At 43.9% G+C, this 22,761-nt stretch overlaps 1 protein-coding gene across 1 annotated transcript in view; it reads left to right on the top strand.

Moving 5' to 3' along the window:
* Positions 1-16,040, top strand: part of KCNK12 (potassium two pore domain channel subfamily K member 12) — a 58,499-nt gene extending 42,459 nt beyond the window's left edge. Inside the window, exon 2 of the mRNA XM_061626473.1 lies at positions 15,145-16,040. Coding sequence (XP_061482457.1) covers positions 15,145-16,040 — 896 coding nt within the window. The remainder of the gene's footprint in view (positions 1-15,144) is intronic.
* The last annotated feature ends 6,721 nt before the right edge of the window (positions 16,041-22,761 follow it).

The following is a 22,761-nucleotide window of genomic DNA, read 5'->3' as shown; positions in this document are numbered from 1 at the left end:
TTCTCAGCAATGGAGTCCTCTGAGTTTGAAGATGGCAGTGCCGCATCCTTGGCCTGGAGAAGCACTGGCCCTGCAGGCTCATCTGGTTATAGAACTTCTGTGGCTGGCCACGAATGCCCTTTACCTTCTCATTTGACATCCTTGACTCCATCACCTAAAGAAGAGGGATCAGACTCCTGGTCCCTGACACTAGAGACACTATAGCTTCAGCAGACCTTTACTTTATTTACTGTGTCATTTCTGCCTCAGGTAGCTGATTCTGGGTGTCACAAAAGAGCAGCAACACAAACTGTTGGTTATTTAATTTGTTAGTGTCTTTGTTTAATTGGTTTAGTAACAGGGATAGGTGAAGGCACTTCTGCAATTTTCTACCAAAATAACATGATCGGTGTCAAAGACTTGTCCCCCTGGGGTTCCTTGTCCTTAGTTCTCCAAGGGGGGTTCTTTGCTTCTGAGAACAGTCCCACCCTTCTGGGCCGCTGCTTCCCAGGCAAACTCTCTCTCTTTCAGGAGTAATTACTTCCGTAGTAACTGCCACCACCCTTCTGGCTAGGTTCCTTTCTCTGAGGGAAGGGACCTCAGAGCCCAATGTGAATTCCAAGGGATTAACACTCGTTAACTAACAGTAACAGTAGCGTTCAGCAGTCAAAGGACTAGATTTAGAATCCTTAGTTCCAATCCAATACGCAACATGTATAAAAGAGAATTTATTTAAATGTAAATGAGTTGGTATTTACAAAAGAGAGCAGTGGTTTGTTTCCTTAAAGCTAATCACCCTCAAGCGGGTTACACGAGGTACATTGGCATGACAAAATGGGAGAGGTTCAACACAGACAAAAGAATAAAACAAAGGACTTTCTAGGTAGATCCTATACTTACAGAGATCAGCCCGGTTCCCGCAAAAGGCTTTCTCTGTCGCATTTCAGGCAGGTCGAGTAGATGGAAAATAGGGAACTCTCTTGGAAGTTTATCCTTCCTTTTTTATGTAGTTTAACAGTCACCCAACAGGGGAGAAAGCAAACAGTCATCTCCCACCTCCAGTGGCGTCACTAGCGGGAGTGCGGGGCGGTGCGGACCTCTGACCCGCGCCCTTCCAGGTGCATGGACGGGGGTGGCTGGTTTTGTGTGCACATACACACACACGCACGCACTCACCACACGCTCCAGGCTAGTGGTGGAAGGCCTGTCCCAGCTTCACCGCCAGCAAGCAGGCGCCTGCTGTCAGTCTCGCCCGCCCGCCTCCAAGGAGGAGTTGGCTGCGCCGACCTGGAGAGCTTCTCGGCTCCTTTGCCAGCCAACGGCGTGGGGCGGGGCGGCTCTGGGTGTCACCCCCCTCAGGGTGTCACCCGGGTGAGGTCCGCACCCTGGTAGTGACGCCCCTGCCCACCTCTGCAGGGGTCTACTCCTTTGAAGCCTTTGAAGATAAGGGAACTAGTCAGCTCCCCCCAGGGGTTCTGATCTACACACCCCTTCTTCCTGACTTTTAATCCCAGGAAGCTGATAAGGAATAATAGCTAGAGATCAGTTACATCAACAAAATGTCTTGGGCTCACCCTATTTGTAGTAAATCCCTTTATCTCTCTCATCTATTTTCACACAGGATAAACCTGGATTAGGGATGGAGGAGAAATTTGATTCAGTTTACATTTAAAGGCAAATTTACCTAATTTGCAGTTTCCAAAATATTATGCAAACCAACACAGAGATATCCTTTGAAATTCACACTTCTCTGAATTTTGCAATGCAGTTCTCCAATAGAGACGGAAAGACGTGTCAGTTTCAGTTCTCTCAGTTTCTCATTTTCCCAGTCTTAGATTCAGTTCTCCACATTTCTGCAACAATTTGCATTTTCCCCCCTGAAAAAATCCTCATGAAAATTCTTCAGCATTTTAGTGAGAATTTCTCCTGCTAAACACATGTTTGTATGCAGTTTTGACTAACGTAGACATTTTTGAAAGCAAATTCTCCTAATAAAACATTTTTGTATGTTATTTTCACTAATGTATTCTTTTTATGTACATTTTCCCTAAATATATACATTTTTGTAAACACTGGATAGTTGGAGAACTACACCCCAAAATTTGTAAAGTGTGAATTTCAAAGGCTGGCTGTGTTTCAGTTCTCACATTGTTTTGGAAAGTGTGGATTTGATCAATTCTGCTTTAAATACAAACTGAAACAAATTTCTTCCCTATCCCTATTCTCCAAACAAGTAATGCATCCAAAAATGCAAATACCAAAGTGTACATATAAATGCATATATTTGTGAAAATAACATAAACATGCATTATATTAAGGAAAATTGCTTGGCAAAAATGTCTGTATTCAGCAAAATTGCATTTTAAAAAGCTGTATTAGGAGAAATTTGCATGAAAACGCAGATGAATTTTCATGATGACTTTTTTGAAAAATAAAATCACACTGATGTGGAAGTATGCAGAACTGAACTTAAGACTGGAAAAATGAGAAAGTGAGAGACAGATTTGTCCATCCCTAACCACACTTGATGAGGAGCCACAGCCAATTGTGTATTAGTATGATAGACAAGTTTATCTACTCACACTTCTACGTTTTCAAGTGCACAGTTAACATCATAAGTTTCACACCTAAAATAATACGTCTAAATCAACTTCCCACCCCTTTAACAAAAATGGCTAAATCAACTTCCCACCCCTTTAACAAAAATGGCAGATCTTCCATTCAATCCCACTGTAGGGAGGAGACATCTATAGCCATCCTAGTGGGAAAGGCTCTAGATAAATCAGTATAAGCTGCCTCATTCACAAGAAAACAGGATCATTTGCAGCGTCCTTTTCTGCTTCTAGAGGAGTGTTAGCTTTGCCCTCATCCTCTTTAATTATTTTTCACATGGGTCTGGAAGATGTGAAATTCTTGAGATTACTAAGCAAATGGTTATCTTCTCTAGTAGTTACAAAACTGCATGAGAATCTGGAACACTAATAGCAATATAACATGAAATTCAAATGTAATATGCAAATAATGCGCATATTAGCACAACAGAATTGTTGCATTGCTGTCTGCTATTCCATGACTGAAATTAAATTCACAGGTAGTTCCTCCTATTGTTAAAGATTGTAATCTTCACCCTGGAGAATTTGATTCAGCTGTCAGATTTACAGACTCACATTTGCCAAGCTCCATTCAATAATCAAAGTACCAAGGTACCAAGAACAAAGCTATCTGTGGCATAACATCTTTAAGTTCTGAAATAGATTGGGGGTTCACATGCTTCACACTAGGCCAGCACTGGAGAAAATTAAGGGGAAAATAGGGAGGTAATGTTTTTTATTCTTTTTCTCTGACCTCACCGTCCTTTATTTTAGAGATGTGTCCATAGGAAACCATTAAATAGTATTGGAGTTTGTTATATCTAGTGGTGGAGAGTGGAAATGAATAGTCTGGTAAGACTGGTGGTTGAAAAAATAAAGAAACTTAAGGTTTATGGTTCCCAGGAAATAAAGCTATTCTGAATACAGACATACATGTGTCCATTATGGAGTCATCACTCACATACACCAACTAGATCTAAATGCCATTAAAATGTGTTATGCGTTCATAATTATGAGAAGTCAAACAAGTTTAAATTTTCCTGGGCTGTTAAAGAGAGCAGGGTTTTGAAAACCTTCCCAAGGCTATGTTCTGATGGCACATGAGGCTAGCACCCTGCTGAAGCTAAGCAGCGCCAGGTCTGGTCAGTGCCTAGATGGGAGACCACCCGGGGTTTTTATCATGAAAAGAAAGGTGGGGTATAAATGTAACAAATAAATAAATAAAGATGAAGTTTTAATCCTATACTCACTCTTCTGGGCGTAAAGCTGCAATGCTAATCGCACAAACTGGGAGTAAGACCCATTGAATTCAATAGGACTTACTTTTGAGTAGACATGGTTAGGGTTGTGCTGTAAATTAATGGGAATTTGAGTGAATATAGCAAAAGATTGTGTTTGTGTTGTAAATCTTTCTCTTCCCCTCCAATCCTATTTTTAAAGCAATTAGACAGGGCTTACTTAGGTGTCTCTGATTTTATTTGGTAGGAAACTAATAATGCTTTTACTTTTAAAAAAATGTTCTGCAATGACCAACTGGTTTTGACAATAAACTATTATATGGGGTGTATGTATTTTACATCTTCAGTATGTGGGTATATGGAGTCTTTCCAACAACTCTGTGAGGTAGGGTTGGTGGCAGCTCACAGCAAGAAATAAATCCATTTAAAATCCAATAACCATAAAATGAGTATAAAACAGTTGCAAAACAGCTTAAAGTGGCATGATTCTGAATTTTGGGTTGGGTGAGTGAAGTTCTTTATCACTTGAGGTTGCAGTTCTGTGCACAATTCCCTGTTTGAGTAAGCCCCATTGAATACATTAGGACTTGCTTCTGAGTAAACATGAATAGGAATGCACTATAAATATCTTTATAGGTTGTGTAAATAATAAATATCTTTGACAGTCATGTTTATACAGTAGGGCCCCGCTTCTTGGCATCCTGCTTTTCAGCATTCCGCTAATACGGCACCAGCGGGGTGATCAGGTGGAGCAGGGGCTGGAGCTCCCTGCACTCCAGCTGATCTCGCCGGAGGAGGGGAAGATCAGCTGTAGTGCACTACAGCTGATCTCCTCCTCCTCCAGCACAATCAGCAGGTTAGGTTCCAGACCCCCATGCTACAGCTGATCTGCTTTTTGGCAGTTTTTGCTTTTCGGCGGGGGTCTGGAACCTAACCTGCCATATGAGTGGGGCCCTACTGTATAAATATTTCTTCATACTATGTCCTGACCAGTATCTGATTTCACTCTATTGTTGTACATTATTATTTCCTCTACATTTTAAGTGTGCCCTTCTTGCTTGGGATGGTCATGGTCCCCCTTCATTGTTTTTACCCTGAGGGGCAGATTAGGCTGAGAGATGGTGAGTAGCCCATGGTCACCCAGTAAACTTTGTAGCTGATTTCCATTTTAAAAAAATAATTAAAATGATTTATATGCAGGCAAAGCTTATGAAATCATGCAGATCCACACAATACATTTAAAGTACATCCAACTCACATTTAAAGCACATGACTTCCCTCAGATAATCCTGGAAAATATAGTTTTCTCTTCACAGTTATAGTTCCCACCACCCTTCGTAAACTACAGTTCTCATGATTCTGTAGTGGGATTCATGTTCTTCCAATGTGTGTTGAATGTGGTTTAAATGCATGGTGTGGATCAGCCCTAGGTATGTTGTGCATTCATTAGTGACTTGAAAAGAACAATTTTAAAATATAATTTTTAAGCAGGGGAAGGGCTGTAGCTCAGTAGTGGTGCACATGCTTTGCATGCAAAGATCCAAAATCCAATATCTGCAAAAGATTATTGCTCGGAATCTTGGAGAGCCAATGCTAGTCTATGCCATCAGTACTGCTAGATGGTACCAAATGGCCAGAGTTGGTATAAAACAAATTATTTTGTTCCTAAAAGAAGAAAGAGGTTTTGAGCAGCCATACATTACATGGCAGGGTCACGGCATTCCAGGCAGGGGGTTGCCAACCCTGTGTTGATATGAATATCTTTGCAGAGGATCCCTAGTCAAGCCTTATCAACAGCACAATCCTAATCATATTTACTCAGAAGTAAGTCCTATTGGGTTCTATGGAGCTTAGTCCCTTAGTAAGTGTGTTTAGATTGCAGCTTTTAGGGGCATCCACTGTTACTCCTGAGTGCTTCCATCTAACATCTCCACAACACTAGGCTCCCTTCTTCTTACAATGGCCTTCTGGTGACTGGCCTGGCCTGAGGGCACTTAAGCCCTTCTTGCCAGAACCAAGTAGGCCAGATTAAATGTTCCCTATACAGGCTCCCTAAGCAGATAAGAAGGAATGACCCCGTAACTTCAGCTGGACCTGGGAACAGCTAAGATTTCTATCTTAGAGAGAACATTTTTTTGTTTGAAACTCCAAGCAAGTGTGGTTGATGTTTAATGTATCATGCTTAATGACATCACTAGGTCCCACCCGTGACATCACTAGGGACTGCCCCTGAAATCTGAGGATTTGGGGTGCTTCTGACCTGGCAACCCTATTTTGTTGCCACACTTCATACTTCAGGTAGAAGGGTCACCATAGAGAAGCCCAGTTAGTGACCTCAAGGCACAGATAGATACATATAGAAAGAGGCACTTCTTTAGGTTCCAAGCCATGTAGGGATTCAGATGATGACAATGAAGCCATCAAGGATTGATTATTCCTGGAAAATACAGGCCTGTGCTATCTGTGAATTACCAAACAGATGAAGCATCCATCAAATCCAGCATTGTTGGTATTATTATACCAACTTATGCGACTTATGGCGACCCTATGAATCAGCAACCTCTAGTAGCATACTGGCAAACCAAATGTGTCTTGGAAGCTCCCCAGCAGGGCATAAAGGAGATAGACCTCTCCCACTCTTCCCCCCCCCCCAGCAACTGGTACGCAGGGTATACTGCCCCTGCATATTGTTGTTGTTATAATTAATTAAATAAATTTACACCCCGCAGTTCCTCCCAGTAGGAGCCCAGAGCAGCAAACATAAAGACGTGAAGGCTCCATGCAGCTCTCATGACTATTGATGGTCACCCTCCGTCAATCTGTCTAATCTGCTTCTAGTGAAACCCAAGCTGTTCGGTGGGATGGGTTGCAGGTTGTTCAGGCCAGCTGTATTTGCTTTATCTGTGTTCTGTAGCTTGGCCATTGCTTGTTTTTTTTTCCCTCTCGGGTTCCCCAGAGCTATTTCTGTCATTCGCTGCCATTTCTGCTTTCTGAGTATGATTCCCGTCTGGTTGAGCAGCACCAATCTAGCAGCACTGCAAACCTTCCCTTGCATCCCCCGGAGAGTCAGTAACATCATTTAGAAAAGTCAGGAAAACCAATCAGAATGGGAGAAATAGCAACACTTGCTTGGAGTTGTTAAAAGCAAGAGTGTTCTAATGGCGCAATGTTGGTGCACTTGGTTGTTATGGAGATTTTATGTTTACTTTGCTGTTATTGTAGAAAGAGCACTGAAAAGAGAACAGTGTTTCTCGATAAATCGGGAACTAGACATTGGGTGAAGTCCTGCAGATGGGAATCGAAGGCAAACAGCATATTTACTGTTGCCATCCATCTGTTCACTGGGGGCAGTTGCAATTTAATAATTGGAGGAGTTTACACAACGTCAGCCCAATATTTCTTTCTGAAAGATCCAACCCGCGTGGTACGGTTGCAAACTGCTTGATCACAGGAATATTTCATCCATAAACAACATTCATAGCTGCGAGCCTTTTAACAGATATTCAGATTTTAAGCAGGTTTAAACAAACTGATCCATCAACTTTGCTTACACGGAAGGGAAGGCAAATACAGGAAGCTGCTTTGTAGAGAGTCAGACTATTGGCCCACCTTGCTCAATATTGTCTGCACTGTCTAGCAGTGGCTGTCCCAGCTTTCAGGCAGGGAATCTTTTCCATCCCTTCCTGGAGATGCCAGGGATTGAACTTATGACCTTCTGCATGCAACGCAGATGCTCTTCCACTGAGCTATGGTCCTTCCCCATGGACCACTGACATAATCCACATGGGTCTGCCTGGTTTGTATTCCTTAGGGAGTTGGTTACTACAGCTTTCGCTTTTAGCCGTAGTAACTACCTCTGACTCTGCTGCCAATTACATGGAGCGCTGATCTTCCCAGCTGACATCAGACTGGGCCAAACCAGACCCCAGTTTTGCCCCCTTTATCTGCTTCTCTTCAGAAGATAGCGATTCGGTTAACAAGCCTTGGCGAAGAATCTCTTTGGGGAATCTCTGGAGCTCATCACTTGCGCCCCTCAGCACCAGCTCTGCTAACAAAAATAGATTCTGTTAACAACTGCAGCCCTAGTGAAAATGTTCTGCACCCCAAAAAAAAATTCTCGGCATTTCCTCGACAAGCTCCAATACTTTGGGGAAGCCCCATGTGCGTAGCTGCCCAAACATGAACACGGGGGAGAGAAAAAGTTGCCAGTTAGTGAGAAAACTTGGTGGTGTCCAATCATGCTTGATGGGATGCTGGTTGGTGACCATCCATGTTCCCACACTGAACATACGAAGCTACCTTACATGTTTAAAGTTGGGCCATTGGCCAGTAGCATCTCCCTGTGGCAGCAGCTCCCAGGGGTCTCAGTCAGAGGTCTTTCCTGTCACTGCCACTGTGATCCAGTCTGGAGAACTGATCTTTGGGCTGGGCTGTGGGCACTAAGCTGTGAGCCTCCTGTAAACCAACTGGCAGGAGGGTTTCTCTAGCAGTACAGTAAGGCTCAGATGCTTCATAAGGCAATGCGGGACTAGGGCAATGGGAAGCATCTTTTCTGGTCCCGTGCACCCCCCCCCCTCAATTTCAGCCTGAAAGATCAAGGAGATGTGCGGGTGCATGCAGGGTAAGTTGTAAGCATGCACTTTTGGGGGGGATTGCACAACATCATTATTGATCATGGGGTATGGCTATGACAGCACCGCCCTTAGCTTCCCATTTCCTGGCTATGTGGAGCTTGAGCCAACATGGAAAAGCCTTAACACTGGGGGGGTTCAGTCACCAGATTCATATAAAGGCATTAGGATGCTAACCTTTTCATCTGGACTAACTATAACGAAACATGTCATAACTATCCTCTTCAAAATTGTTTTGTTATTGTTCTCAAACAGGAACTTAACAATAAACACTTAGCTTAAGATTTGGCACAGCCAGGGCTGGTTCCAGAAGGCGGCCAGGTCGGGTCCTGGCTGAGAGGCCCCTGAAGGGCCCCTTCTTAGGATGGGTGGGTAGCACTCCCATTGCACGACCTGTGGCAGCATCGGCTCCTCCCACGGATCACAGAGAGGGAGCTCCCAGGCACCCCCCCACAACCATGCATGCCCCACCTACCTCTCCCATTGTGGTGAATGATTGATTTTCCTTTGGAATCCCCAGAGCCAATTAAAAATGCCAAAGAGGCTCGTGATGATACCTTCAGACTGTTGGGGGAAGAACACATTTTCATAGTTTTAAAAATAACTTCCCAGCAGTGGAATGTAATGTAATGTAACATATTCAATGTAATGTAACATATTCAAGGCTAGCCTTTTCTGCATATGAGCAAAAAAGGCTAGCCTTGAATATGTTTCATTAGCGCCGAAGCAGTTTCCCTCACCAGAAAGTTTTTTGATATGGGTCTAGCATTCAAATATGTCATTCCTCTATCTGCAGTCTCAGGTGGTACAGTCCTTCTGGGGAGGGGGGAATCCTTTGACCACACTGTCTGGAATACCCAAGGAAATGAGTGGGTAATTTGTTGCCCTGTGTAGCTTAGCTCACTTGCTTGGATCACTTGCTTTATTTTTTAAGTTATTTATTTGCACCATAAGTTTATTCTTCCAGTTTGTAGAGCATTATTGCTTGAGATGCCTAGTTTCATTGATAGATGATGAGGTGCTGACTATTCTCTGTTGGATAGCTGTATCTCCATGAGGTTCACTGCCTAGTTCCGATCCACTTGTATTCTGATGGTCCATCGTTCAATCCCGATCTGCCTTTTTTTGTTCCCTCTTCCTTTGGCACTTGCCGATTCGATTTGCTGTTGGTTTTGGGGGGAGTGGCAAAAAAAGTTATGTAACATAAATGCTTATGTAAATTCATCGAAGTTAATGGATGATAGCGACTGTAATTACAAAGATGAAAAAATGGAAATGGACTGCCTTCAAGTCGATTCTGACTTACGGCGACCCTATGAATAGGGTTTTCATGATAAGCAGTATTCAGAGGTGGTTTCACCATTGCCTTCCTCTGAGGCTGAGAGGCAGTGATTGGCCCAAGGTCACCCAGTGAGCTTCATGGCTGTGTGGGGATTCGAACCCTGGCCAGTCCGAAAAGACAGCAGACTGTCAGATTCTGTCAAAATCCAGTACTAAGTCTGATTTAGCGGATATTCTTTCCCATCTCTAATCTTCACTCATAGGAACATGCCTTATACTGACTAAGATCATTGCTCAGTATTGTCTATATTGATTGGTTGCACCTCTCCAGGGTATCAGACAGGAGGCTTTTCCAACCCTACCTGAAGATCCAGCGATTCTGAATACACAGCATGTACTCTGCTGCTCACCTATGTCCTGGGGTGTAGTCATCCAGGGGCTTGGAGGGGCTTAGACCCCCTACATTTTGGGGAGCAGGGTCCCAGCAGGACCCCTATTTCTCCAGCATCCTATGAGCCAATCAGCATGAAAGGGGAGTGTGTTAGCCACTGAGAAGAATCTTTTAGCACACTTCCTTGTCCTTTCCAAGAGCCAATCAGAGTGAAAGGAGGTGAGTCAGCCACTGAGAACACTCTTTTCAGTAGTTCAGTCACAGAACCACAGTTCCCAGGTTTCCATGAGGAAACTGAATGACTGCTGAACTAGCTGATGACCCTTGCCAGCATCATATATTCCTGGGGCCAGGCAATGATGGTGTAGGAAGAAACCCTGTTATTATCCCCACCCCAGGAGCTGGATATGTTTAGCCTGGAGAAGAGACTTTGACAAAGTGACATGATAAGACATCTCCAAATAGTAGAAGAGCTGTCACACAGATGATGGAGCAAATTTGTTTTCTGTTGCTCACGAGCAGGAGTAGCCAACATGGTGTCCTCCAGATGTTGCTGGACTCCAGTTTCCATCATCCCTGAGCATTGGTTGTGCTTGCTGGGGCTGACAGCCAGTGCAATGTAGTGTTTAGAGTGTCGGGCTAAGAACTGGGAGACAGGTTCAAAACTCCACTCAGCCATAAAGCTACCCATGGCCCAGTCACTGCCTCTCAGCCTAAGTTACCTCACTATTAAATGAAGAGGGAGGAAACCATGTCCGCTACTTTGAGCTTCTTGGAGAAAAGGTGGGATATAAATGCAATAATAAACAAATAAACAAACATCTGGAAGGCATCACGTTGGCTATCCGTACTCTAGAGGGCAACATTCAAACCGACCAATGCAAAATACAAGGAAGGGGATTTCAACTCATCATTAAGAATACTGGGTACAAGAACTGACTGCTTCAAAAGGTGGTGGTATCTTCTTCATTCAAGATTTTTAAGCTTGTAGCAGTGGATTTCCTGCATCAGCCAGGGGTTGGATTAGATGACTTTTGAGGTCCGTTTACCTCTCTGAGTCTTTGCATTCATTATGGACCATCATGGGACCAAATCACACCAAAGTGGCTTCTTCGCCACTTAGGGTAACAGATGAGGTGGGTGTCTGGAAACTGATAGCCGCCACTACGAGCCTATCATGTCATTTCATTAACTGTATGGCGGGCAGTAATTTGTAATCTCAAACCACGCAGTAAAACCACACTACTGCTGTCCTTCCATCCCCAGATTTGTTACACGGTCATCAAGTAACATGCCATTGCCTCTCCCTGTGGTTACCGATGCAGTGCTGTAAGCTTTTGAGCTGCTCCTTTGTGGTTTGCAATTAGCTGTTTCCATTCCTTGTGTTCCAGCTTTGGGTATAAGGCTGCTTTTGAAGTCTCGCCCTGTGATTTACTGGTGAAGGGTCTGAGAGCATAATTGGCAGCGTCTTATTTTCTGAAATGTCCTTGAATTGTTTGGACACCACAAAAAAGAACTTGATTGGTGTGGAGGCCAAGCAAGGGTGTAATTTTTTCTCCCTGTGAGAGCTCTAAATCTCTACAGCTGTCTGACTCCCTGGTAGTGTATTATCATACTTTACCCTCCTCAATATGAGGATTTGCTGTACATTTTGATTCATCCATCACCAATGTGTTATTAAAGACTTCCCGCTCCTCCCCACAACATCCACACACTAGCAAACAAGCTCTTGAATTAAGCCCTTGGATTGTCACCGAGTAAAGTACGAGCCGAGTTGCCAGATATGCATCTCAGTTTCAAGAGATACCGCAGAACTAGGCTGTCTCCATCCATGGAGTCAAAGTAGCACAACAGAGTTCACCAGTGAAGGATTGCCTGACACACACACACTGCAAATGGATGATATCTGGTAACCCTATTCCAGTGTGTCAAACTCTGAGGTTCTACCAACTATCCTTAGAAGTGGTACCTCACACATAGCTTGATTCTGGTTCTTGAGCAACCAGATGGAACCAACCAGCAAGCTAGGCATAGGGCTGCCAGCTGGTGCAGCGCAAAAATGAGTGGGGCAGTTTCATGATAAGCTTCATCAGAATGGAAAGAGCTATTTCTCTGTCAAAGAGACTGTTTGATTCTTAGTGTGGTCCCTGATTGGTTAGAACTGCCACTTATGTGACTAATGTAGGTAGCATCGCCCACACTCTTATGGATTTGCTTTGCTTTTAGTGATGTCAACATGTAGCTAAATCCAATTAACTACATAGTATTGTGACATCATCCCAGCTTGTACATGATCCCTGACTGGCTGGGATCACTCAAGGTGGAATAATGAATCAGCAAAATAAATGCCCCCCACCCCCCAGGCAACAGCAGCATAAGACAACAATAAGAAAGCAGGGGTTGTGAAAGTTCCAAATAAGCACAGAAAAGAAAGGATTACAGAAAAAAACCATCTTTTTTGTTGCAGTGGGATTCAAGGGATTCAAGTCAGGAGAACATTTGGCATAGCATTGTTGCCAACTATTTTATTTACTCATTTGATAATTTTGTCTCAGATTTGGTATCAGGTATTTTATCTGAGTACACCATGTGTTTTGAGCCAGTTTTTAAAGCAAAAATGTCTATTGTCCCCATACTCTGAACTGCAGCCTTCCCTGCTCTATGCATTAAAATCTGCCAAGCTCCATTGCGTCCCATGAAAAAATCACCAAGCTCCTGCTTTTGACCAGTTAAAATACTTCCCCTGGTTCTACCTGCTACCTCATCCCTAATTCTTCCCACTGACCAAGTATTTTTAAAATCACAACTTGGAAACATTAATCAGATGGTGCTGGCGAGCCTTCGTTATTACCAGTAGACAGTAGGTCCTATGATTTATACCAGAAGTATTTCATATAGTCTTCTTCTGGCTTTTACATAATTGGGCAGTCAGTTAGCTATTTCAGTGTCGTGAGTAGGACTTGTTCCTTTTAAATATAATGTCGGATGAGTATTGTAGTTTTTGTTTATTGCTGTTTTTGTAGTTTTTGTTGTTGCTGTTTTTATCTGATTTTCATGTCTTTGTTATTTTGTTTTTCCTGTTTAAGTCAATTTGAGGCACTTGAGTGAAAAAATGTGACATCATCAACATCATCATCATGGCATATAGTTTGTACCACATCCAGAAACTATCACTGAGTTTCACTTCCTGGTCTGTGCAAAATCAACCCTCTATTTAAAGATGTACAAGCATTTAGAGTAATTAGTGCAGACTGTGACGCCCTTCCCTGGCTCTCCCTGTCAGGTTCCTACCTGCGCGTGGCTACTGCCTGTCACTAGGCACCACCAGGGACTCCACCAGTCCGGACTGTCCTTTTTTATTGTTTCTCTCCCCGCTCTAGCACAGATCTCAACAGATCCCCCTGCTAGGCAACCACCAGTCACGTCCTAATACTAGTATTCCCAGAGACTCTGAATACTGGTATTGTTATTCTCTTCACCGCTGCCACCATTTGTTACAGTTTCCCTTCAGCCTTGGTCATTACCTTACCCTCCCTTCTGGTCTGTGAAACCCCAGCCAAGGATCAGGCCTTTGGTAAACCAAATTAAGTATTTATTACAGATAACAAAGCTAACAAGATTAACAAGATTTCTTCTTAAGGCACATAAGCATATGGTTTTACTCAATACTAATCCGAACTCCACCTCCCTCCTGGCAAACAACTCTCTAAACCCCACCGAGCAACCCACTCAGTTCTCTTCTCCCCCCTAGATTCCACTCTCACTCTTCCTTTTATATGTTCAGCCATTTTAAACACTCAGCCAATCATCTCGCATTCTACTGCCCATTCACTCCCCCTCTTTCACTCCACTTACCATGTATCTTCTAAACAACAACACTTACCATATATACATTAATATAGGAACATCACACAGACATAAGTGAACCATCACCTTTTGCGGGAGTGAATTTATATCTTGGTGTACAGAGCTGCAGAAATTTAATGTTTTTGATTGAAAAAATAAAAAAAGAGGGAAATAGGAATTCTGCATTGCCTTTATCCGTTATTTACTACAGGCACATTGAATGCTAACCATACTAATAAGATCTTTTTGCCTATTTCCTTTTTTCATGACACAGGTAGGGCTGCAGCGTTTAATTATGAATTAATTACATTCAGATCTTCTGATCAATTAAAATGGTCCATCCCCTTAATAGAGCAACAAATTATTTTTAAAAAACTAAAATACTTTTAATGTAATTACAAATCTATGGGCAATGGTGCCTGCTTAGAAAATGAATTCCCCTTCTGTCCCACAGCAGAGGGTATGCCCCATCTGAGCTGGTGGCTGCCAGCAGAGATGTATGAATGATCCAAACACAAATAACATGTTTTTATTTACAAGCATAGTTTTATCATATGCAGATGTATGCTGATTTAATCAATTAATTAATCAGTTAAAACTCATACAATAAATGGGGATTTTTTTTAATCAAGTGAAAGTTTTAGATCAGGAATGGGTAACCTGTGGTCCTTCAGATGTTGTTGGGAGTACCACAGTTCCCATCAACACCAGTGAGCATGGGCAATGGTCAGGGGTGATGGGAGTTGTAGTCCAACAACATCTCAAGAGGCACAGGTTCCCCCCTCCATTCCCTAGATGCATTAGATGGTTATGGACTAAGATGTAGGTGCACAATCAAGAATGGATTCATTTTACAACTGGAGCCAATGTTCCGTTAGGACAATTTTTAAAAAAAGATTACATTTCCATGAAAGAGAACCTGTAGGGTGCAAAACATGTTGGATTAATAAGCATCTCTTTTGTCTACCCAATTGCTTTTCACTCCTACTTCCAGTTACTTTTGGGGGTTCTCATTTTTATTGCCTTTGACCTTCTTCAGTTTGGGGTTACCATTCAAAATTCAGCAAACTGTCAATGATTGGATTTATTCTTCTAACTTTACCTGCCAAAAACGTTCATCCTCCAGCACCAAAATGTTATGGGTCATGTCTGTTTATAACAGTTTCATTCTCTCTTTGCTGCTCCAGGTTTCGGGATGTCCACACCAGCTACAGTAGCTGGTAAAGCCTTCCTTATTGTTTACGGTCTCTTTGGGTGTGCCGGCACCATCCTCTTCTTCAATCTCTTCCTGGAGCGTATCATCTCACTGCTGGCTTTGGTCATGAAGGCTTGCCATGAGAGGCAGCTGCGGAGGAGCGGCCTTCTACCTCCAACCTGCCGAAGGGGCTCAACCATGTCTGACGTGGACAGCCTGATTGGGTGGAAGCCATCGGTTTATCACGTAATGCTCATTCTGGGAATCTTTGCCATTACTCTCTCTTGCTGTGCCTCGGCCATGTACACAGCTGTGGAAGGGTGGAATTACATTGACTCCTTGTACTACTGTTTTGTCACCTTCAGCACCATCGGATTTGGTGACTTGGTGAGCAGCCAAAATGCCGTGTACCGAAATCAGGGATTATACAGATTTGGGAACTTCATGTTTATATTAATGGGGGTCTGCTGCATATACTCCCTTTTTAACGTCATCTCAATTGTGATCAAGCAGGTTTTAAACTGGATGCTCAGAAAGTTCCGATGCAGATGCTGCCCAGATTGCCATAAACCAACCTCTCGCCTTGGGCGGCGCAATGCCATCACACCGGGATCCCGTTTCCGCCGGCACAACATCTCTATGGAAACAGACGGACAGTATGACAGTGACACAGAGGGGAGGAGGCTTTCGGGTGAAATGATCTCCATGAGGGATCTCACCGCTTCTAACAAAGTCTCTCTGGCTCTTCTGCAAAAGCAACTATCCGAGACAGCCAATGGCTACCCTCGGAATGTTTGCATAAACACTAGGGAAAATGGCTTCTCAGGAGGAGTTGGGGCTCTAGCTATCATGAACAATAGACTGGCAGAGACAAGTGATTCTAGGTAGAAATTTTGAAATTATCTTCTACAAAACAAAAGGCTTTTTCTTATTCTTTCTTTAATAAAACAATATTTTTTAAAAATCATCAAGTCACTCTCAAGGGCAAGTTTATGGAACATTCTATGTTTCGTTTGTTTAAGAGGTTGGTGGGCAAGGTTTTTTTTAAGTTTTTCTTTAAAGAGTATTTTCATCCCCTCATGGTTTTGATTCCTTTGTAGGTAGCATCAGCAACTTATCCTCACTGTAAACCACGTGGAGATCTGCGGATAATATAAAGTGGTCTATAAATAGCCTAAATACACAAAATAATCAGTGGCTGGCTGATAAAGCAGTTTGCTAGTGGGAACAATTGACTACTGCTGTGAAGCTGTCAACAAGAAAGAAGAATTCTCCACCATTACTGGTAGCAGTTGGGTAGTGGTAGGAAGGCAGGGATGCTTCAATCACCACCATGCAAGTATAGGTTTACCAGGTTCAGGGCCTGAGACTGATCCTGTATCTTTAGGAGAAGAGAAAGTCAGCCAAGTGCAGGTGTTCTTGCAACGCTATAATGGGAAAAACCACAAGGTGGAATTCTCCCTTCCCTCTGCACAACTTTTAAAGATACAGAAGACCTCTTGGTTGCCAGGCCCGGCCTCCAAGAGGACTTCTGTATCTTTAAAAGTTGTGCAGGGGGGAGGGAGAATTCCACCTTGTGGTTTTTCCCATTATAGCGTTGCAAGAACACCTGCACTTGGCTGACTTTCTCTTCTCCTAAAGGTACAGGATCAGTCTCAGGCCAAGAACCTGGCAACCCTAGTACCATGCCACTTGTATAGTACAGGCTGCTGACATCAAAAGAAGATGACTAGCCAATCAACAACCACTTGCTTGCAAAGTGGTGGAGGAAGGAGGAACCACAGTCAGCAGCATGCAATCTTGTGGTTGCTGATTGGCTAGCCATGCCCTTTTGAAGAGCCCCCTGCCTTCACCACTGCTTCCTAATTGCTAAGGGCCAGGGATCTCCTTTTTCCTTGATCACTCCACCACTGCAGCCAGGAACTTGCTAGCTAACTGTTTCACTGGCCACCACTTGATCTAATATTTGATACAATGGGGTGCATTGCTGAGTAAAGGCAAAGTCTTAATTATTTTAAGCTAGCAATTAGCTTGATTAAAATAAAAAAAAGATGAAAATGCAACAACAATGGTTCATAACATGTTTTGCTTCTGTGGAAAGCTAGTGAATAATATGCACATGCAAAGGAACAGGAAAATACATTCATGTGCAAATAAAGTCTTAGAGCTGCTTTTCTATTAAAATAACAGGTGAGGGGGGTCAGTGTGGGCTAGCCCCATCTACCACTCCTGACACATAGTGCAGCCCAGTCTTCCACTGCCAGTGTGCATGGCAGACATGCTTCCCTGCCATCCACACATTTAGATAGTGTGGAAAAGGACTCCACAGGTACACAGATGATTTCAGGTAGAGAAGGAATGGGGTCCCTTTTGGCCCTCCAGATGTTGCTGAACTACAACTCCCAGCAGCCCTAGTGAGTATGGCCAATGGCCAGGAATGATGTAGTTCAGCAACATCTTGAAAGCCAAACGGTCCCCACACATGAGGTATAGCTTCTCCACGTGAGGAGGGACTGTGGCCCAGTCAATCAGCACTCATTGTGGGGCAGGATTAGCTAATGCACCCCTGTGATCTATTGTGAACCTCCTACATATTACCTTCAATTTCAAAATGCAGACCTGAGTTTACTGGTGGAAGGGTGGGGCATGAAATCCATGATAATAAAATCTCAGAATGAAAATACTACTGGTATTTAGCAGTTACATAGAATTAGAGCTTGGAAAAGTTACCTTTTTTAAACTACAACTCCCATCAGCCCCAGCCAGCATGGCCACTGGATTGGGCTGATGGGAGTTGTAGTTCAAAAAAGTAAATTTTCCAAGCTCTGCATAGAATTTTTAATTCTGCAAAATGGTTTATGGTGTGTGTGTTTTTAATGTAAACATCACACAATAACTGTGCAAGGCAGATTGTCTGCATTCCTACAGTTGAAAGATGAGGATTTGCCTAAGGCTACAGAATAATTGCTTAGCAGAAGTAGCACTAAGGGATCCCAGATTCACAATTAGCTCTAAACCCCCTAGATCTCATGTGTTTTCTCTCTCTCTCTTTTATGCACACACGCCTATACACACATATCTGAGGCCAAACCTCCCTAGCTTTTGATCTGTTCAGTAGACCAAAGAATATTTTTCAGCAAAATTAAAAAATATATTAATACTTGTTTCTGTGTTGTAGAGTGCTCTTTTGTTTCCCTGACTATCTTCTTCTTTGCCTTCACTACCCTTGGCTTAATTAGCCCTCACTGCACTTAACTTGGCTGTGGCAATCCTCATGTTGTAGTCAATGACCTCATTATGCTGCATCTGACATGATGGCATTGTGGATGCCATAAAATAAAGTCATGTGGGTCATCTCAGACTATCATATCAAAAGCAGTGTAGGCAAATGAGGTTGTGGACAGTGAGGGTAAATAAAAATAAAATGGCTGTAAGAAGGAGAGACAGGGTAATGGAAAGCCACTGAACAGCACTGAAACAATATGAACACTGTTGATATAATTAGTTGGGATGTCGATATAATTAGTTGGAGGGTTGGGGCAACCCCCAGAACAGATTTAGGGAGTGCAACGGGAGGAGAAGGGAGGAAGTTCCATTGCACAAGCAGCAATCCTTGAGCAGATGGAATGACTGAGAAGGCACTACATAGGATTCCACCTCTGATCTCCACAAGCCATCCAAACGGAGGTCTACAATTTGCAGTTATTATCTGCCTATCATAAATGATCATAGGGATGTAGGAATCTGCTGTATACCAGGTCAGACCATTGGTCCATCTACCTCAGTACTGTCCACACAGACTGGCAGTGGCTCTGCATGGTTTCAGATGGGGAGGCATTCCCAACCTACCACGAGAAGCCTGAGATTGAACCTGGGACCTTTTGCATGCAAAGCAGATGCTCTACCACTGATCCCTTCCAGCTATTCCCTGCCTATCCCTTCCGGCTATTCTCTTGCTGAGGGTGGGTGTATTTCATGCTTTCACAATTTCATGCTGTAGTGTAGAGAGACCTAAAAGAAACAGAGGAAGCTGCCCTGTAGTGAGGGCTCATCTACACAGTGATTTGCTGTGTGTTTGGTGCTACCCACATCTCCTTTAAATTTGCATAGTTCACATGACGTTACCAGGAAACAGAAGCTATCACACAGTTTTCTCCCTGCAAATCCATACTAACCCAATCCACGGATAACATGAAAAGGGAAGAAAAAAAGTCTTCACTCCCTTTCTCTAGTGCTTGCAGACACTTTGCTCCAACGCTTTTAGGTGGGTGTGTCAGTTGTTCCCCTCTCCACGCCCACTCCCTCCTCCTCCTTATTTCATTTTATTTCCTGTTGGCTGACAAGCAACTTCCGGTTGTTCCCCTCCATTCTGCTGGCCTTTTTTATGTTGTTGCAAACGGTGCTTTTATTTTCTTTCCCCCCTAACTTGTGCGCAAAAGCATAACACTGCTCAACCAAAGATTTGTATTTCAGCTGTATCCTACTAGGGAAAACACAGATATACGTGCTTCCAGGTTTGTTTGTTTTTAAAGGAACCTACTGCAGCTCAGTCACGTTAGCAACCAGAGGGAATGGAAATATATAATTAGAGGGTGGGGCCACAAGAAAAAAGCAAGACTAATCCTCCCCAGAGGAATGCCTGCTTATGTGAATGGGAAAAAGTGATTGGCAGCTAACATTGAGCAGGAACAGCAGATGATGCAAATGAAAAGTGAAGGTAAGAGAAGTTTTTTTCCTATGAAGAAATGCTCCCATGTAGATGAGCCCTAAGTCAGATCACTGATCCATCTAGCTCAGCATTGTCAACACTGACTGGCAGCAGCTGTCTGGGGTTTCAGGCAGGGAGCGTCTCCCAGTCCTACCTGGAGATGCTAAGGATTGAAGCTGTGACCTTCTGCATGGAAAGCAGATGCTCTACCACTGAGCTATGGCCCTTCCCCAGTATCTTCCATATTTGCTTAATCTGTTCAGATTGCAAAAGACAGATCTTGTTAGCATAGGATTTAAGGTGCTGCCTTACACACTTGAACCATCTACCCATGAACGATCTACTCCAGCTTTTCCCAACCTGCTGCCCTCCAGATGTTTCAGACAAGAACTCCCATCAATCGCTGGCCATTCGCCATACTGACTGCAGCTGATGGAAGCTGTAGCCCAAAACATCTCCTATGATTTGGAGGGCATCAGTCTAATAAGTCTAGAAGCAGTTCTTCAAGCCTCAGCCACAAGTCTTTCCCAGGAACTCTTTTTTAAGCAGAAATGTCAGGGATTGAACCAGGGCCCAACTACATGAAAGGTCTACCATCCCTTTTTTGCTACCTTTGTTCAAAATGTGAAAATATATAAACACACTCAGAGAGCTGTGTTGATACATAAAGTTGTATTCTGTGCCAAGAAAATATAAATACTGGGAGCAATATAGACTATGCAGAGTAAGTAAATTTGCACAGATCTGCACAATCCATTCTGGTTCTGCTGGTCACGGAGGGCAGAACAGGAGTTGTGCATGCAGTGAATAACTCCTACTCAGCATCACTGCTTTCATAGAATCATAGAATCATAGAGTTGGAAGGGGCCTTGTAGGCCATCGAGTCCAACCCCCTGCTCACAGCAGGAAATCCACAGCTAGAGCATCTCCCGCAGATAGCTGTCCAGCCTCTGCTTGAAGACAGTGAAGTCCTTAAGATGAGGAGTCCATGCACTTTGGACAATACCCTCGCCTCGTGCAGATGTGGGATCTGTGGACAGTGAATGCATGGAGGAAATAAATAGACTTGTGCCCATTGTCCCCAGGGACAATGGGTCTGGTGCCCATTGGGACTGGTAGGGCAGAAGGCAGGGAGCCAAAAATGGAGGTGGACCCAAACCGGTGATAGGCGGAACCAACTGGTTCTAGTTTGTCCCCATCCTCCTTCCTGCTGAGTTCTACAGGGGGCAACACTGAAACTAAGAAGGAGGAATCTGCAGCCAGGGCTGGTTGTAAGGAGATAGCCAAGTGGAGACTGGCCAAGGGCAGACTGGGCTTAATGGGGCAGTGTCCTACTTGCCACAGTTGACCAGCCTCCACTGCCCCAGCCCACTCCCACTCTAGCCTCCATATATCCATCAGATCTTGTGCACAGAGCTTATGCACTCACAAGTTGCACATATGTCGTCTCTTTGTGTGATTTGCACCCTGCAGTTTTGCAACTGTAAAACCCAATGCACAAAACCCAATGAACTGCTGGGAGCTGAGAGAATGATCCTTCTCCCCAGATGAGACGTTGTCAGCACAGGGATTCTCTTAACAGCCTTAAGGACCAGACATGTATGTGTTTGCTTTTAAATGGAAGCTGACTCTCACTGTGCAGACCTCTGTGCCCAGCTGTGCACTTATCTAGGGGTTGCACGACATCATAGAATGCATGCAGCACGTGATAATTGCATGAATGACTTTTTCCAAAGGGCATGGGGAAACTTTGGCCCTCTGGATGTTGCTGAATGACAACTCCCATCAGCCCCAGCAAGCATAGCCAATGGCCAGGGATGACAGGAGTTGTCATTCAGCAACATATGGAGGGCCAAAGCTTCCCCATGTCTGTTTTAAAAATAAATAAATAAATAGCCCAATCTGGGCTGAGATCCTGGTGTAGGGGGACTTTAGCCCTTCCCCCCCCTGTGGTTGTGGGTCAGTCCTCCCCCCAGCCCTGCAATTTGCACTGAGGGAAAACCTCCAACTGAAATGAATGGGACCTTCACCCATCCACCCCCAGTGAAAATAGAAGACGAAGGAGGTCTGATTTAAATCAGGACCACAGGCCAGGACAAAAGCCCCTGCTGTTACCCATACAAGGGCCCTGATCCAGTGTAGATCCCATCCATGTCTGCAATTTCCTTTTTAAAAGCTATCAACGCAATTACTACTAGTGTGAATGACATGCTATCTCATTTGGCCCTGAGCATACATGCTTGGTCCTGTGGGATAAGCCCAAGCTACACACGCTGTCTTCCACTTTTATGATGTGAGCACAAAAAGGATCAAGGATTTTTAAAAGGTCATATTTCTTGCTCCTTCAGTTTAACATTAAATCACCACACTGAAACTGTTGGAAACTCTAAGAGGAGAGACCAGAACATCAAAAGTAGCTCAAGGCGTTGCATAGGTGTTAGGCAGTTGCAAGTCGTATGGTGCCAACATCACATTTATGCCATAAATAGGAGATCCTTTTTAGCCCAAGGGCCACATTATTCCATGTGCACCCTTCTGAGGGTCATATGTCCATGGTGGGAGGGGCCAGGGGCAACAGATGTGATTCTTACTTTTGTACAGTAGGCTACCTTCCAGTCACGCAAAAGTCAGAGGTTCCTACACACACCTCCCTCCATCCAGACAAGCAAGTGGCATTATTGCAGTTCCAAGACACTTCCAGCTAGGCAAAAGCACTCAAGGAGGGCATGGAACAGGCCCAGTAGGGGCTGTGGCCGGGGGATGGGGCGTTGCCTTGGGAGATGCCTGAGGGCCAGACAGAGAGGCATGGAGGGGCACATTTGGCCCCAGCGTCTGACATTCCCTACACCTGATATACCCAAATCATCTGACATCGGCCTCGTGACAGTGTGTGTGCGTGTG

Source organism: Rhineura floridana, chromosome 4, assembly GCF_030035675.1.
Source record: "Rhineura floridana isolate rRhiFlo1 chromosome 4, rRhiFlo1.hap2, whole genome shotgun sequence".
NCBI classification, from domain to species: domain Eukaryota; kingdom Metazoa; phylum Chordata; class Lepidosauria; order Squamata; family Rhineuridae; genus Rhineura; species Rhineura floridana.
The sequence above is the reverse complement of the archived record's forward strand: the minus strand, read 5'-3'. Positions and strand labels throughout refer to the sequence as shown.